The 17021-nt window shown below is 37.9% G+C and overlaps 1 protein-coding gene across 2 annotated transcripts in view; it reads left to right on the plus strand.

Annotated features, from left to right (window-relative positions):
• Window positions 1-903: 903 nt before the first annotated feature.
• Window positions 904-17021, plus strand: part of pdhx (pyruvate dehydrogenase complex component X) — a 43778-nt gene continuing 27660 nt past the window's right edge. The window contains exons 1-3 of one of the 2 annotated variants that reach the window (XM_083547576.1): window positions 904-1238; window positions 7111-7194; window positions 11118-11218. In XM_083547576.1, the coding sequence (XP_083403702.1) occupies window positions 1112-1238; window positions 7111-7194; window positions 11118-11218 (312 nt within the window). In that variant the 5' untranslated portion in view covers window positions 904-1111. The remainder of the gene's footprint in view (window positions 1239-7110; window positions 7195-11117; window positions 11219-17021) is intronic. The other variant, XM_083547577.1, reaches the window with a different exon arrangement.

The following is a 17021-nucleotide window of genomic DNA, read 5'->3' on the forward strand; positions in this document are numbered from 1 at the left end:
GCACCAGTTTGATACTGTTTTAACAATTTATTTTCGAAAAAAAATGTAATCGACATGTTGCCTTGCAGGGATATATTTTTAGGCAGAATCTGTAATTCCAGTGATAAGTCCCTCAATGTATAACCAGTCTTCAGTTGAGTGCAGTGAACATAGAGTAGCGTGTCTGCTTTTTTGTGAACATAAAAGAAAAACTAGTATATACAATTCTTGCAAGTGCTTCAGAAAGAAAAATATTTGTTTTTAATCTCTCCAAGTTCTCCAATACTAAATTCCCACCACTGGCTCCAGTAGCTACTTGTATTATGCTTGCATGCACTGATGCTTACCTAGATAAAGTTGGACAAGACCACACCTACTTGAAGTTACGTTTTAAACCATTTCCTGAATCAACCCTTTGAGCATCTAACAAAACCCTGAATCAACTCACCAACTCTCAGGATATTTAGAACATATTCATCCATCAAGACTACTCACTGTTTCTGCCCTTACTGATCAAATTAACTGTCTCTGGAGTCACTGGTGCATAAACCAAGATCTACTACCTATCTCTCATCAGCAAACACAACAATTGATTTGGTTGCTTGATTAAGTTTTTAGAACCTGGCCTATTTGTTTTAGCAGGCAGAGATGTTTTTGATGGACAGGCACTAAAAAATATGTCTATGAGGATGGCTGCTGCTCTACATTAAAATGGAAATTAAATGGAAATTAAAAGGCATGCGTTCTTTGGTACCACGTCCCTGCCAACCTCTCATGCTTTTAAAGCAACAAAAACCAAACAACAAAAAATAGACCAAATACAGACATTCCTCATGTTCTGTCTGAACCATGCAAAAACTGCAATATGACACCGTGCAGTTCACCAAAACGAACACTAGATGGGCCTGTGAAAATATGAACGTGCTCTACCTTCAAGGACAGTAAATAAAGTTTATTTTAATAGATCTGAGGACCATGGTGACATAAATGCGAGCAAAATGAATATGTGTGATCGCATTTAGCCTCGGTGTAGGTCGGTCATATTTAAAGAAGTATTAATAATAATTAATAATTCATGATTGACATTGGTTTGTGAGCAGGCATTTTTTGGGGCAGGCTTAAGGGCGCAAGCATGGCGGCTTCCTTACGGCTAGGACACCGAGCTGTTGTAACCGGTTTGAGGTTTATTTCGATTAAAAAATGTCTTCATGTAAGTCAGAATTCGTCCAGACAACTGTTTCAGTCTGCATATTTATTAGGTAAGTGTGTTTTGCGTCTGTCCTGGACTGCTTGTTAGTCTACTATAAGTTAATGCTAGGTATAGAGACTAGCTAACAGGCTTTTTTTTTTTTTTTTAGCTGTAATGATTGTTGTTTAGGAAATCTGTGCACATGTCTATATAAACTGTGTGTGTGTGTGTGTGTGTGTGTGTGTGTGTGTGTGTGTGTGTGTGTGTGTGTGTGTGTGTGTGTGTGTGTGTTAGTTGTTATGCCAAGGGCAGACGGCTGGAGAGTAATATCTGTATATAAGACACTCCCATGTCAGTTATTGGAGGTCGTTCAGAAAGAGAAAGCTGTGTGTGTAGCTGTAATGATATAAGTGATTAGTGCTGCTGTCAAATCAGTTTAATCAGGTGACTAAGCAGATCCACGTGTTGTTTTTATTTCTTTTATCTGATGCATTTTGGTTGTGCAAGGTGCCATAACAATTATAACCATATTATATATTGTGCTTGAAAAAAAAGCGTCCTGATCTGGGTCACGTGACAGCAGACAGCAGCCTGTGTACAAATGTTTATAACTTCGCATTAGATCCTGTTTCTGTATTACATTCCACTGCAATGTTGCAGAGGGTTTTAGACGTATACTTCAGTAACAGACACCTGCACGTGTGTGTGTGTGTGTGTGTGTGTGTGTGTGTGTGTGTGTAAAAATCTGAATCAAATCAGTATTTTGGTGTGATTATCCTGCACAAAGTCAGGGATTTTTTAGGTCAAAGTAAATGAAATGATTAACCAATTTTACCAAGCAAGTGCTACAATCATTAATTTTGTATATAGGTTTAAGCACAGTCATTAACTGAAACAGTTGTGTTGGAGGCTTAAATCTGGGTAAGGAACAGCCAAACTAAGCTGAGTGTCACAGGTCATGCACCGTGACAAGACAGCGCACAGCAACAACACACAAGGTAGTCAACAAGGTATCTCCCAAGCCAATATTTCAAAGTAGACTGAGGTTTCAAGATGTGCTGTTCAGGCGATTTCAAAAAGGTGCAAAGAAACAATGTATAAACCTAATGCAGCATCATGCAAGGACACATAATTCTCTTCCACTTTAGAAGGTGTCCATCAGTTCCATCAGCAAAGAACTAGTGGAAACCGGTGGGACACTGGTACGCCCATCAATTATCTGGAAAAATCTGTCCAGAAGTGGTCATCATGGAAGAATTGTGGCCATTCCTCAAACATGGAAACTGGTTTGCTGAAAAATGAAGCAGGTGCTCTGGGCTGATGTGTCTAAATCTGAAATATTTGGCTTTAGCAGGAGGCAAGTTGCTAAAGGGCGGGAGAGCAGTACAGTAACGAGTGTCTGCAGGTGCCATTAAAGCACGGTGGAGGCTTCTCACAAGTTTGGGGCTTTCACCAGGATTAATGTTGTCCTCAATGCTGAGAAAAACACGCAGATATTTATCCCTCATCATCCCTATCCTATTATCCTATACTCCGGTTTTTAATACCAGCCTTTTTCACAGTACTGTATATTAGTTTGGGGGAGTTTTTTTTTTTTTTTTTTTTTTTTTTTTTTTACTTTAAATTTGCAAATCCCTACATCTTAATAAAATTTTGGAGGATTCGTTCTGTACCACTTTTGTGCACGTCCAATGAAATGATTTCTACAGTGTATATGCTCTGCTCCTGTGGGTGGAGCTTGTGGTTTGTGGTATACTAGCAGCTTGTAAGCAGCAATTTACTTCATTAATTTTATTTATCGGTTAATTTGTTTATTTTGAAGAGGGTGAATTTAGGGCACTTTGGAAGTTATTGTCAGCCTCTGCATTTTGCAGATAAGGTGGTTTTCCAGTTTTGTAGTTTCAGAGTTGTGCCATATGGCTTTTTGTGCTGGACCCTGTGACTGTCTCGCTCACAGTTTTCTCTAAATGGAGCTAGTTTTTAAAGCTACACTCATATTTATAGGTATTAATCGAGGTGTGGCACATTTCTAAAACTTTTGTTTAATATTGTACATACTGTACTGAACAAACCAACATTCAGTGACTTAACATTTACATCCACTAATAAATATTTCTATTCTAGATCTGTTCCAGGGTGGATTTTTCTTTCATAGTTTTCATTAAGTAATGATTTGTTTCCGTTTTTAGAGTGATATGACTCTACGTTTTAGGCAATATTTACAAGGTCACACTAAAGCTGAATTTACCTGAGATTCAGAAAATAAGTAAACCCACTTGCTGTACGTGTCTCTAATCTGCAATAGAGAACTCAGTTGGAACAATCTGATTGGCCATATTTTTAAAGGTATATACATTTTTTCTTCCTCTTAATGTCTTCATTGGTCATAATGCATATGATTTGACAACTACTATTAGTTATTTAGTGAATCTAGTGAAAGTAAATATGAAATTAATGCCGTTGTTGTAGGAAGTAATGTACATCTGGTCTTTAAGAAGTGTAATAGTTCTGCGAAAGGTCACATGCAAAATTTCACAAATCACAGGACATCATATAGCACTACACACATCTTACTGACGAGTGATTTACGGATATATTAAATCACATTTGATCTTCCAGTACCACTGTTTGACAAACAACCTGTGGTTCATCACAGATAATCATTTTTCTTTTTAATTAACTTCAAGTGTTAAATTCTTGTAAATTAAATAATAAAAATTTATATCAGTAATTGTATCAGTAATCGTAGTTAGGAAGTATGAGAAATATGCTTTATGAACCCACACACACACACACACACACACACACACACACACACATATATACAGTGGTCCCCCAGAACTGGCAAATTTTGGACGCACCCCTGTGACCCCTATGGTACCATAGTGAAGTCATCTAGACAATATGTCACTTTAATACAATAATGTGTTTTAAAAATATTTAATTACATTTTTTCTTGAAAACACAGTTTAAAATATTACTCTTAACGTACCTGAACATTTGGTTCATGCAGAATTCCGCACATTTTCTAATAATCTGCAACTTGCCGATAGTTATGTGCTAAATGAGAACCCGTGAAATTTCTGAGCCACGAATTATAGGGGGTTTACTGTGTGTGTGTGTGTGTGTGTGTGTGTGTGTGTGTGTGTGTGTGTGTGTGTGTGGCGCGTTTAAGGCATGCAAGGCGTGTTTATGCAGTGTCCTGCTCTGATAAAGAAAAATGCGAGTAGTGTAAATGTAGGACGGGACGAGTCACAGATATGCGTTTGAGCTAATAGTTGTTTTTTTGTATTATTTATACATGCCCTGTGGAGAAGAAACTCAACAACCAGATAAATGTAGCCTTCACAAAGTTTCACAAAGTTTTCTGCAACAGGAGGACTTGGCTGATACTTTCATCCCTAGTTTATTTATGTATTGGTCAGGGTACTGGCTGTTATTGTAGTGAACAGGACCAATCCACCTTGTATGACTTCATATTATCCACATATTAATCTACTTTTATCGGATTTACAATGTGAGGACAAAACACAACACCTTATAACTAATGTGTTCAGAGATCATCTACTGCGTTTTATTAAAAACACTACTAATTTTCATAGGAATACAAATAATGAATCCTGATCTCTTAATAGGAAACATTTTAGCACTTTATTCCTCAGAAAGATAAAAATGTTTCCTCTATCTCCAAGTTCAGTATCAAATATCATTTCATACATTTAAATGTTTACAATAGTCTCCCAACCCCCCCACCGCGCCGCACGCGCGCACACACACACACACACACAGACACACACAACTGTTGTCAATTTTAGACCCTTTTTTTTCTAAAACACATTCTAGAACACATTTATTTAGAAAGTATTAATACCCAATTGTTTCCTTTAGTCTGTACTCATGCATTAAACTAGCTAACCATTTATTATTTATTTTTGCCTGGTGGACTCGCCAATCATTTCAGATTTTTCCACCCCTGATCTGTAGTCTCTTTATACCACATTGTTGGTTTTGTTTGAAAGGATTTAAAAATTAATGTATAAATATAAATCCAGGTTTGTACGTTTCTCTTAACCACAAAAGTCTGTCTTTTTAAATAGTTCTGTATTTCTACCAGACAGTAACTAGATCAAATTCTTTTAATAAAACCAAATTCTTCCAAACATGCTCATGTCTAGATTATTTTTTTTCAAAACTTAGAGAACAGAAACTACTTCATTCAGTGTGTGGTTTTGAGCACTTCTTCATGTTTAGCGTTAAGTAAATAAATATTAGTAAAGTTGAATAGCCATGGTGTGGAAAAATCTTTTTCAGGCTCATAAAAATATAATTTAAACACTGAGCTTTTGTATTCCACATTTAAATTGTAAAAGAAATTGACTATTTTGTCCACTAGATGGCAACAGTAAACTCAGAGATGCAGCGCTATTAAGAGTGTTAACCACAAACATTTTGAAAGTGTTGTAATTACTCTCTTACTCATCACTATCAGCATTGAGAAGTTCTTAAATGTATTACTTGAATTGCTGTATGCTGTAATATGTGGCATCTTCTGGTCTCTATTCCCCCATTAAAACTTAACAAACAGGTTTATACAGAGTTACGGAGTATAGTCCTGTCATTCTGACTTCTATTTCTTGTTTACGAAATGTGCCAGACGATCTCGAGCTCGTGTTTCATTTCATTACAATGAATCCATTTAAATGAAGGAAAAGATGAACAGTGCCTGTCTAGACCTAGAAACTGTTTAACTGTTTTTTGGTTTTGGCTTTGGGAGGCGGAGACAAATGTTATTCCCCTTATACTGCAATAATTTGCGACTTATTTTTAAACGCCATCATTTTTTCATTGTTAAATGTTCTGAAAAAACAAAATAGGCCGAGCCCCGAAAACCAAATATTAAGCTTTTTAATGGTTTTTAATTAAAATTAAACAAATAATTATGTCACAGGTGGAACAGTTTTTTTTCCCTTTCATTTGTTATATTGTTTCAGCCTTGCAGACAGATTTTTACAGAAAGAGGTGAAGTTCCCTGTGTCTTTCTTTTCCTTAAATAGTTCAATGCAACATATGTACATTTGCTAATGGTTAAACTCTGACTAATGATTTGTTAAGACCATGGATGGATGGATGCATGAATGGAGCATGGATGGATGGATGCATGAATGGAGCATGGATGGATGGATGTGTAACTGGGGTGTTAAGGTGCATAGTGTACAGTGTGTAGTACAGTTTAGAACAGTGAGGAATGTCAGCATAATAGTGTCTGTGTCTGTGTGTGTGTGTGTGTGTGTGTGTGTGTGTGTGTGTGTGTGTGTGTGTGTGTGTGTCCACCACCTGGCATTAATTATACACAGACATCATTATGTCTCTTAAGTTTGTTTTTAGATCACAGCATTACAGCAGCTCAGTGTCAATGCTGCTCAGGCAAAACTTTAAGGGCTACTACCACCCACATGTATACACACACGTACACACACACACGTACGCACACACACGCACACACACACACACACACACACACACACACACAGAGTCTACATTGATCTGCTGTCCTTTGCTTTTGTGTGTGTGTGTGTGTGTGTGTGTGTGTGTGTGTGTGTGTGTGTGTGTGTGTGTGTGTGTGTGTGTGTGTGTGTGTGTGTGTGTGTTTCTCTGGCCTGCAGCCTGACACCGATTGAATCAATCTTATTCTTTTATTCTATGTGTGCCGTGCAATTCACTGTATGTGGACACGTAATTTCATGCTGTGATTGCGATATGTATAAGCATCTATCAGGAGAAATATCATTACTCACTTACTGCATCTTACAGATGATATGCATTTTGCTTTTTTCCTCTAAGAAAGCTTCTCTTCGCCCTTGTTTTTTGGCACAAACGTTAAATATGAATTCATACAAACGCTGTCATGCTCCTCATGGTGCATCTGTTTGTGTGTCCTGCAGGGGTCGCCCCACTCAAAGTGCAGATGCCTGCCCTCTCACCCACCATGGAAGAGGGCAACCTTGTAAAATGGCTGAAAAAGGAAGGTGAGGAGGAGCTGCTGGTTCTTACCTTCTGTTACATTCTACATCACATCTCGAGCTCTTGATGCTTTTCATCACATTCATTGTATAAAACCACGTATTCTATTACATTACTGCTATAGAGCAAAGAACAAAAAAAACCTATTCGCTTCTTCCTGTTTTTGTTTATGATGGCAGTTTACTCAACACTTTCTAGCTTCTGGTTGTTTGTGGTGTATGACGCACCGCTTATTACTGGATGATGCAAAAACACATAAATCTTGCAGCACACACCTCTCACAACCTTCTTATAGCAGGGATTCGGAAAACATTTACAAACCCCTTTAACTTTCAAATAAATTCACCATTCTTTAATGACTATGTACAATAATTCTTTTTGTCTATTCATTGCACGTATGAAGCTTTAATTCCTCATATGTCTTCAAAGCAAACCCACAGCGGAATCTGCCGAGTGATGAGCTTCGTAATGTTACCAAGAGAATATTCTGCAATAAATGCAAATCGCCTTACTCAGATGAGTATTTTATGGGTTATAATCCGTTTATTTGGGCTTCAATATGAAGATGCCAATCATCCGTCTCCCTGCACAGTGAACCAAATCCACATGGGACAGTTTATAAAAAGCACAGGGAGATATGCCTATGCTCCATCTTCCAGGAGTGAAAGCAAATGTGAAGAAAATCTAACATTGCAGCACAAACAATATCTTGAAACCATACACATTAGAAAATATTAACTTGATTGGGGGTGTTTATATGACTTTGGATTGGCTGCTGAGTCAACACACACTCACACACACACACACACACACACACACACACACACTCACACACACACACACACACACACAGAAAAATGCAAATTAGTAACACAATGCAGACTTTTACAAAAATCAAATGAACAATCTGTAGCTATAATTGATATTAAATACATACATTAAAAATGTGTAGGTTAGTTTAGATTCATTATAGATTTTGACTAAAGCAATAATAAAGCAATAATAAGTTATTTTCCACAGAACAAATAACAATACAATTAAATCTTCCTTAATTAAACCTCTCTGTTTTTTGGCATAGTGGTTATTTTTGTGCTTATTGATAGCAGACTTGGTAAGAGATTGATGAGTTTGTTTGTATTACCTGTTTGAGAACTGGGCTTTTTAGTTTACCTTCCAGGAACATAAGGGGACGTGTACACAATAGCCGTACAAGTGGAAGGTGTGTGTTAAACGGAAGTTTGCAGGTCTGGCTTTGTAGTATTAATTACATTCCTGTGATTGATTGTGGGAATTTATGCTAATTTGGTTCCTTATACATTCTGTAAATAAACATCTGATTAATATCAATCAGGAATCTGTGAGCAGATTCAGTTCTCTTCACAAAGAACGACTGTGAAAGAACTGTGTTTGCAATGTGTGTGAGCACAGAGTATTTTTGTGATTGATTCAGTTTTTTGTTTTTTTTTTTAAACAAAAGATTAAACAGTCCAAACAATGTTTTACCGCTTTCTTTGCTCTTACTTCCAAGGGTGCCGATATTAGTGGAAGGTGCTATAAAATAAGCTAACATCATGTATGTTTGAGAGAAGGTTACAAATCTGAGTTCACTCTTTATTCTTTTTTTTTTATATATATATATATATATATATATATATATATATATATATATATATATATATTAATTATAAATAAAATAAACTTTCTTTCGGCTTCTCCCGTTAGGGTCGCCACAGCGGACCATCCGCATGTTTGATTTGGCACATGTTTTTACGCAGGAACATAACCTTCCCCATTTATCCGGGCTTGGGACCGACACTAAGGCTTGTGCAACCTTAATTGCTGGGGTTGGTTCCCTGACCGGTGAGAGCGCCGCATCCTAACCACTAGACCACCAGGGAACCCATATATACGCACGCACGCACGCACGCACGCAGGCACGCAGGCACGCACATCTATCTATCTATCTATCTATCTATCTATCTATCTATCTATCTATCTATCTATCTATCTATCTATCTATCTATCTATCTATCTATCTATCTATCTATCTATCTATCTATCTATCTATCTATATAATGAGTTTTGTTGCTCATACTAGTCGTGTTTATGAGCCATGATAAAATTCTAACAGAGCTTTTTCCAGACTTAGACTTTATTATTCTCATCACTAAAGTATTATAAATGGTGCGAAAATAAACTACGAGATCTACACTACTATGTAACTTCTAGTTAAAACATGTATGTCTGTTTAAAAGACAGACCTTTGACCCACTTATTTCTGTTTAATAATGATGGGTGTGCATAAGCACTACTGCAGTGTTAAAGGCACAATGGATTCATTTTATGTTTCTTTGTACTCTCTGGTGTCTTCAGTTCTTTATTGATGTCTGTCTTTATGCATTTCTTTTACTAACAGACATATATATATATATACCTGACATACTGACTGGCAAATAACTTCCTTTCTTTCGTTTTTATTTTTGCTCTACTTATCATCTTATTCACATTAATCCTCTAGAGAATTCTCCACAAGGGGGAGATATTGCCACTTGAGTAGCTTCTGTGTCTGTCAGTGCTGAAAGTGTCATGAACCCTGCCTGTGTTACACATGGACAGACTAATTTGCATATGGTCTCGCCTATACATTCGCATATGGGCTACAAGCAAAGTGTGTTTGTGTTTTGTGTATATACACCAATTGGACATGGACAAACTTTCATGCAAAAGAAATCTAAATAGATATGTATAGAGTTTAGAACTCATATATAATAAATTGTTTATGTCCAAACTGGCACCATGTCTTAGATTTTATAGATCATAACTCCAGAATGCTTTGATTAAATGGCACCTTCTGTCCCTATTTTGCTCTGGTTCTCTCATACACTCACTATACGGCACCTCAGCATCATATGGCCCGGAATCAGACTCCAGCCCACTTGTGATGTGAAAAGGAAACCTCAGTTTGCACCAGTGAATTTTTCAGCCTCAACGTCCAGAAGTGAACGAGTGTGACAAGTGAGAAGTGTGTGCATGACTGAGTCGCTATCCTGCTTTCCTGATCGGATTATCCGGGTTGATATATTTTTCTCCTGTTCTCTTTTTCCTGACTGTCAATCCCTGTGCTTTATTGCGATCTGTATGTTGGGTTTGGAATGTGATCCATGTCTGACAGAGGCTGGCAGTAACGGCACTTTTCTGAATGAATGACATTTGAAGGGATTACACTGAAGGGGAACAGTTTGTAATATTAATGTTAGTTCTTCTGTGCCATGGGTTTTAGGATCCATTTAATTCCTTATGTTTTTAATTCTCCCACAGCTCCATTTGCGTGTGTGTAAAACCGTTGTCTTCTAATTGCAGTAATTTTTCATGGATAATTAAATGTAAATGTATTCATGAGCCCTCTCCTGTCTGGAATGTAAGTGGAGATGACTGTACATTATCATGTGCCTCTGTCTTCGATGGCCTGCTGTGCAGAACAGATGAACTCGGATCGTGGAAATGGAACACATTAAAAAAAGAATCCCTGTTGCTCCTTCGGTTTGTTGTTGAACATTTAGCAGTGGACTTCTTTTCAGCAAGCATCAACAATTCTATATAATTAATATGCTGCTTTGTGGCACATATTACACAATATGCCATTTTCCCCCCCTCAAGTGGTAAAGGAGATGATCGCGATTTACCTTTCACCTCATGAACATCAGCAGTAGTAGGGTGATATAAAGGTGGATCACCTATAGGCTTAGAGTTGTCTACACAATCCAGGAATGATGTAAATATAAATAAAAAAGCCTAAAGGTGATTACTGCATAAGAAAGAGATTTTCTGCATGTCAGTGCAAAATTAACATTAAAACTGCTTGAAATTGCTTGTTATTCATTAAGTGTGTGTGTGTGTGTGTGTGTGTGTGTGTGTGTGTGTGTCGCAGGTGAGGCGGTGGCAGTTGGCGATGCTCTCTGTGAAATTGAGACAGACAAGGCTGTGGTTACCATGGAATCCAGTGACGATGGAGTACTAGCTAAGATCTTGGTGAGTGTGTGTGTGTGTGTGTGTGTGTGTATGTGTGTGTGTGTGTGTGTGTGTGTGTGTGGATGGCAGAAATGAAAAGGGTATTAAGTGAAAATGAACCTGATTTCACTATATTAACTTCACTCTCCCGAGTCCTCTCGCCATAAACTTTCTGCATAATCTCATTTAGAGGCTGTGTATGGTGGAAGAGGAGGCAATGTTTACACAATCAGAGCTCCTCATTAAGCCTGCTATGGTCTGGAGGAACAGAACCAGGTCCAAATAAGCCTCTGGCTCCTTCTCTTGATTTTGCCTGTATTTAGTGCAATAGGAGGTCAGCCTCATTCCCACGTTACATTTGCTGTGTCGAGGAGAGACGTGGGATTTCATGGATTTGTCTATTTGCTGTGAATGCCTCTCTTTTGCCTCTTTTCTAGTAAAAAAGCCTTCAATCAGTAGATAAAAGAACTGTCAGTCAGACTCATTTCCATAATCCAGTGATCTCTCTATATCTTAAGCAGCTTCCCACGGTTAAAGCATCTTAGTGTCCATGTTTACATGCAGCCGTTTCTGTCAGTCTTAATAAATTCACATGAACGTTGCATGTAATCCGAGCCAAATTAGTGCACATGAGGATATGCTGTTATAACAACACCAGCACGTGATTTTCCTTCAGCCTACACAAACTTGCAAAATGACTAGTTTAAATTAGAATTCACCCCAGACTCCGCGTGCAAGCATGTACCAACCATCCCTTTCCAATTATAATAGAGGATTTAGTTCATGATCAAACGCTAATCTTCAAACATTGTTTCACATCTGTGCCTAATCTGTGCTCCTTATAATACAGTACACTAATGATCAAATACTTCTGGTCAAGCATTCCTCTATTTCATGAGAACAGCCGGCATTAGAGCTGCTGTATTTACACTACAATGACCAGAGTTTGCTATAAAATAGTAGAACAGTGAGCAAACTACAGGCATATATTCATTATAATTAAGTAAATTAGTAAGGTAAATAAAGTAAGAAATTTGTACTTTTATTATTGTACAGTATATTCTAACACTAATAACATGATGAAAGAAGTATATGTTTCAGGACTTGCAAAAGGATAAAATGAATTCAATAGCATGCGTGGGTTAATGACCTTTGTGTTTCTTGGAGCTGTGGTTGAAATGGTTGCGTTTATATACAGTGAAGAAAATAAGTATTTGAACACCCTCCTATTTTGCAAGTTCTCCCACTTAGAAATCATGGAGGGGTCTGAAATTGTCATCGTAGGTGCATGTCCACTGTGAGAGACAAAATCTAAAAGAAAAAATCCAGAAATCACAATGTATGATTTTTAAACTATTTATTTATATGATACAGCTGCAAATAAGTATTTAAACACCTGAGAAAGTCAATGTTAATATTTGGTACAGTAGCCTTTGTTTGCAATTACAGAGGTCAAACGTTTCCTGTAGTTTTTCACCAGGTTTGCACACACTGCAGGAGGGATTTTGGCCCACTCCACCACACAGATCTTCTCTAGATCAGTCAGGTTTCTGGCCTGTTGCTGAGTTTGAGCTCCCTCCAAAGATTCTCTATTGGGTTTAGGTCTGGAGACTGGCTAGGCCACGCCAGAACCTTGATATGCTTCTTACAGAGCCACTCCTTGGTTATCCTGGCTGTGTGCTTCGGGTCATTGTCATGTTGGAAGACCCAGCCTCGACCCATCTTCAATGCTCTAACTGAGGGAAGGAGGTTGTTCCCCAAAATCTCTCAATACATGGCCTCGGTCATCCTCTCCTTAATACAGTGCAGTCGCCCTGTCTCATGTGCAGAAAAACTCCCCCAAAGCATGATGCTACCACCCCCATGCTTCACAGTAGGGATGGTGGTCTTGGGATGGTACTTATCATGCTTCTTCCTCCAAACACGTTTAGTGGAATTATGACCCAAAAGTTCTATTTTGGTCTCATCTGACCACATGACTTTCTCCCATGACTCCTCTGGATCATCCAAATGGTCATTGGCAAACTTAAGACGTGCCTGGACATGTGCTGGTTTAAGCAGGGGAACCTTCCGTGCCATGCATGATTTCAAACCATGACGTCTTAGTGTATTACCAACAGTAACCTTGGAAACGGTGGTCCCAGCTCTTTTCAGGTCATTGACCAGCTCCTTCCGTGTTGTTCTGGGCTGATTTCTCACCTTCCCTAGGATCATTGAGACCCCACGAGGTGAGATCTTGCATGGAGCCCCAGTCCGAGGGAGATTGACAGTCATGTTTAGCTTCTTCCATTTTCTAATGATTGCTCCAACAGTGGACCTTTTTTCACCAAGCTGCTTGGCAATTTCCCCGTAGCCCTTTCCAGCCTTGTGGAGGTGTACAATTTTGTCTCTAGTGTCTTTCGACAGCTCTTTGGTCTTGGCCATGTTAGTAGTTGGATTCTTACTGATTGTATGGGGTGGACAGGTGTCTTTATGCAGCTAACGACCTCAAACAGGTGCATCTAATTTAGGATAATAAATGTAGTGGAGGTGAACATTTTAAAGGCAGACTAACAGGTCTTTGAGGGTCAGAATTCTAGCTGATAGACAGGTGTTCAAATACTTATTTGCAGCTGTATCATACAAATAAATAGTTTAAATATCATATATTGTGATTTCTGGATTTTTTTTTTAGATTATGTCTCTCACAGTGGACATGCACCTACGATGACAATTTCAGACCCCTCCATGATTTCTAAGTGGGAGAACTTGCAAAATAGCAGGGTGTTCAAATACTTATTTTCCTCACTGTATATATATATATATATATATATATATGTGTATATGTGTATATGTATGTGTGTGTATATAAAAAACCTGCATGACACGTCTAGAAACATGTCTGTATTGAATGGATCCTAGTACAGCTGACAGAAAAATACAGCAATCAGTGTAATTAACTAGAAAGAGAGTATGACAAGGAGAATAAATATATTCAATAAATATATTCAGGACTCTACAATAATCTTAGACAGTAAATGTGCCAGGGCTAGAAATTGAGTTTGACATGCATTAGTTATTAGTTCCACATTAGTCCAGAATTGTAATCATCTCACTCGTGTTAATCATGTCCACCTGAACTAATTGAACTCCCAGTGTATATACTAAACAGAAATTAATTATTTATTTAGTTTTATTCATTTATTTTTTTAACTCTTAATTTGACACATTTTCCGTCTTTACTATGTTATTTTTTTATATTGTGTGTGCATTAGAAGATTTCTGGGTGTTGGGTTGCATGTAGGCATACACTACAGGATCTGTACACTGATTCCTGTTGTGAAAGCAGTCAGAATTCGACATTTTTATGTAAAAGGATTCTTGTATATTTGAGACATGGTTATTTATTAAACCACTAAAAACTAGTTTATTAGAGGGACAGCACTTGTAGGACGTTTTGGAGACAAGGTGAGGGAGGTGAGATTGAGATGGTGTGGACATGTGCAGAGGAGGGACATGGGGTATATTGGTAGAAGAATGCTGAGGATGGAGCCACCAGGAAGGAGGAAAAGAGGAAGATCGAGGAGGAGGTTTGTGGATGTGGTGAGGGAAGACATGCAGGTAGTTGGGTTGAAAGAGGCAGATGTGGAGGGCTGGGGGGTATGGAGACGGATGATCCGCTGTGGCGACCCCTAATGGGAGAAGCCGAAAGAAGAAGTAGTAGTTTATTTATTAAACCTGGCCAGACTTTGGCTTGGAAAAGCAGTGAATTCAAATTGAACTAATCAGGTATAGCTGTAGGATTTTTTTTATCCAACTAATATGCCATTCAGAATAAACAACAAAAGGTATTAGATACTTCTTAGATCATTAAGCTGCATGTCAACACGGCTAATGAAGGATTTGTTATTTCCACATTTTCTCATGTTTCCTGTTGGAACCCAGCTGAGAGTGATAATGAGAAGTGGGGGAGGCATATTTGTCTGGTGGGATGGACTTGATCCTGATGTGTTTTATCTGCTTGATGGGCCTGATCTAAAGTGTAGAATATAAAGAAATCACTGCTTGATTATGCATTTTAATAAATAACACATTATCTCTTAATTTGAAACCCATTATCAATTTGTTACGGACTCGAATAAATCGAGCTGCTTGGAGTGAAATTACACTTGCAGTCTGTGGACGTGTCTAAATTCAGACTAATCTGTAATAGTCACATTAAAAGATCGCAATAAAAAACTGACCTTTATATATATACACACACACACACACACACCTCAGCTTCTTCTGCATGGGAGTTTCCATGGCAACAGGACATGGTAATGGGGGTTGGGGGCTTAAAGTAGGAGCAGAAGAAAAAAAACCCTGAATTAACTATCTCCATCTTGTAGAGCACCTGCACTATGAATACACATCTCCGTGTTAATTGCAGTGTGATGGTAAATAAAATAAACAAGCTTTAGTTTTACATACCGTTTTTTTTTTTTGTTTTGTTTTTTGTTTTTGTTTTTTTTTTGCATCCCTGTAAATCAATCTCTCTTTCTTTCTCTCTCTTTCCGTCTCTCTCTCTCTGTCTGATTAGATCAATCATACACCTGGATAAATGCAACTATGCTCAATGCTTATGTGCTTAGAAGTGGGATTTTGGGAAGCAGCTGTATGTTTCAAATTGCCTCAAATTTATCATTTAATTGAAAAAGCTGCAATATCGCCAGCATAAAGTGATTGACAGTATGGGAATGCATTAAGTAGAGAGTTGGGATCTTAGGAATGGGATGGATTGGTTAAAGACTTCGGAGATCAGCTGAATTTCACACGTACAGGTGTGATTTTCTGTGTGAAAGGATAATATCCTACGTTCACTACATTCTCTTCTTTCAAGGTTTTGTTTCAGGTCTGTGAGAGAAGAGACTGCACAGTGCTATTGATTTTTCAGTAATTGCTTCCAATGTGTGTCTGTGCAATGTGTCTAACATCAACATGGTGAGATTCTGGTGAGATTGCTTTAAATGTTGTTAAAAAAAAAAAAGCCGATGCTAGGATGACAAAGACAACTTGATGTTAAATCTGCCTTTTTTTTTTTACCTGTCAGTTCATGTCACAGTTGCTTATTGTTAATATTGAAATCTCTATCATGAAATCAGTACTTTACATTTCTATTTGACTGTTTTTAAATTCCTTTTTTTTTCTTTTGGTTTGGTTTTCCCCCCACCCAGTTCATTATTTTTGTTGTTGTTTTTTTGTTTTTGTTTTGTTTTTTAGCAAGACTGTTTGCACAAGTATGGGTGTATACTGTACATGCCACTATTGGCTGAAGCAATACACTGTTTGGGTCGCATTCTTGTATGTTGTTGCATTTTATTAGCTCAGTATGACTCTGGTCTCTTCCACTACACACAGTGTGGTGCTTCCTGTTTTCACTACAAGTGCCTTGTGCCCTCATGCCTCTGTCATCTGCAACTCTACTTAAATGGAACTTCACTTCATTCTATTGTAACCCCATTATAATCAATAGCAATGAATTTACCAGAGCAGGTAATTGCTCAATTTGCCATTAATTCTATTATATTATCAAACCGCTCAGGGTGCCTATTCTGACCCCTGTCCACTGCTGAAAGCACCTATGTTTGACATGCGAGCATCAGAACTGTCCCATGAAACGATAGGAGATGACGGCCAGGTCTTTTGAATGATTTTTTTTTTTTATATCATATGGAAGGTCGGTGCATCATAGATAACATTGTTGCAGAGTACACCTTTTTATAGTACTGGTGTTCTCCAATAGCAGTAGCTCCTTTCAACAGGATAATACGCCCTGCCACACTGCAAAAAAAAATGATCCCGC

This window comes from Silurus aristotelis, assembly GCF_946808225.1.
Source record: "Silurus aristotelis genome assembly, chromosome: 7".
In the NCBI taxonomy this organism is placed as follows: domain Eukaryota; kingdom Metazoa; phylum Chordata; class Actinopteri; order Siluriformes; family Siluridae; genus Silurus; species Silurus aristotelis.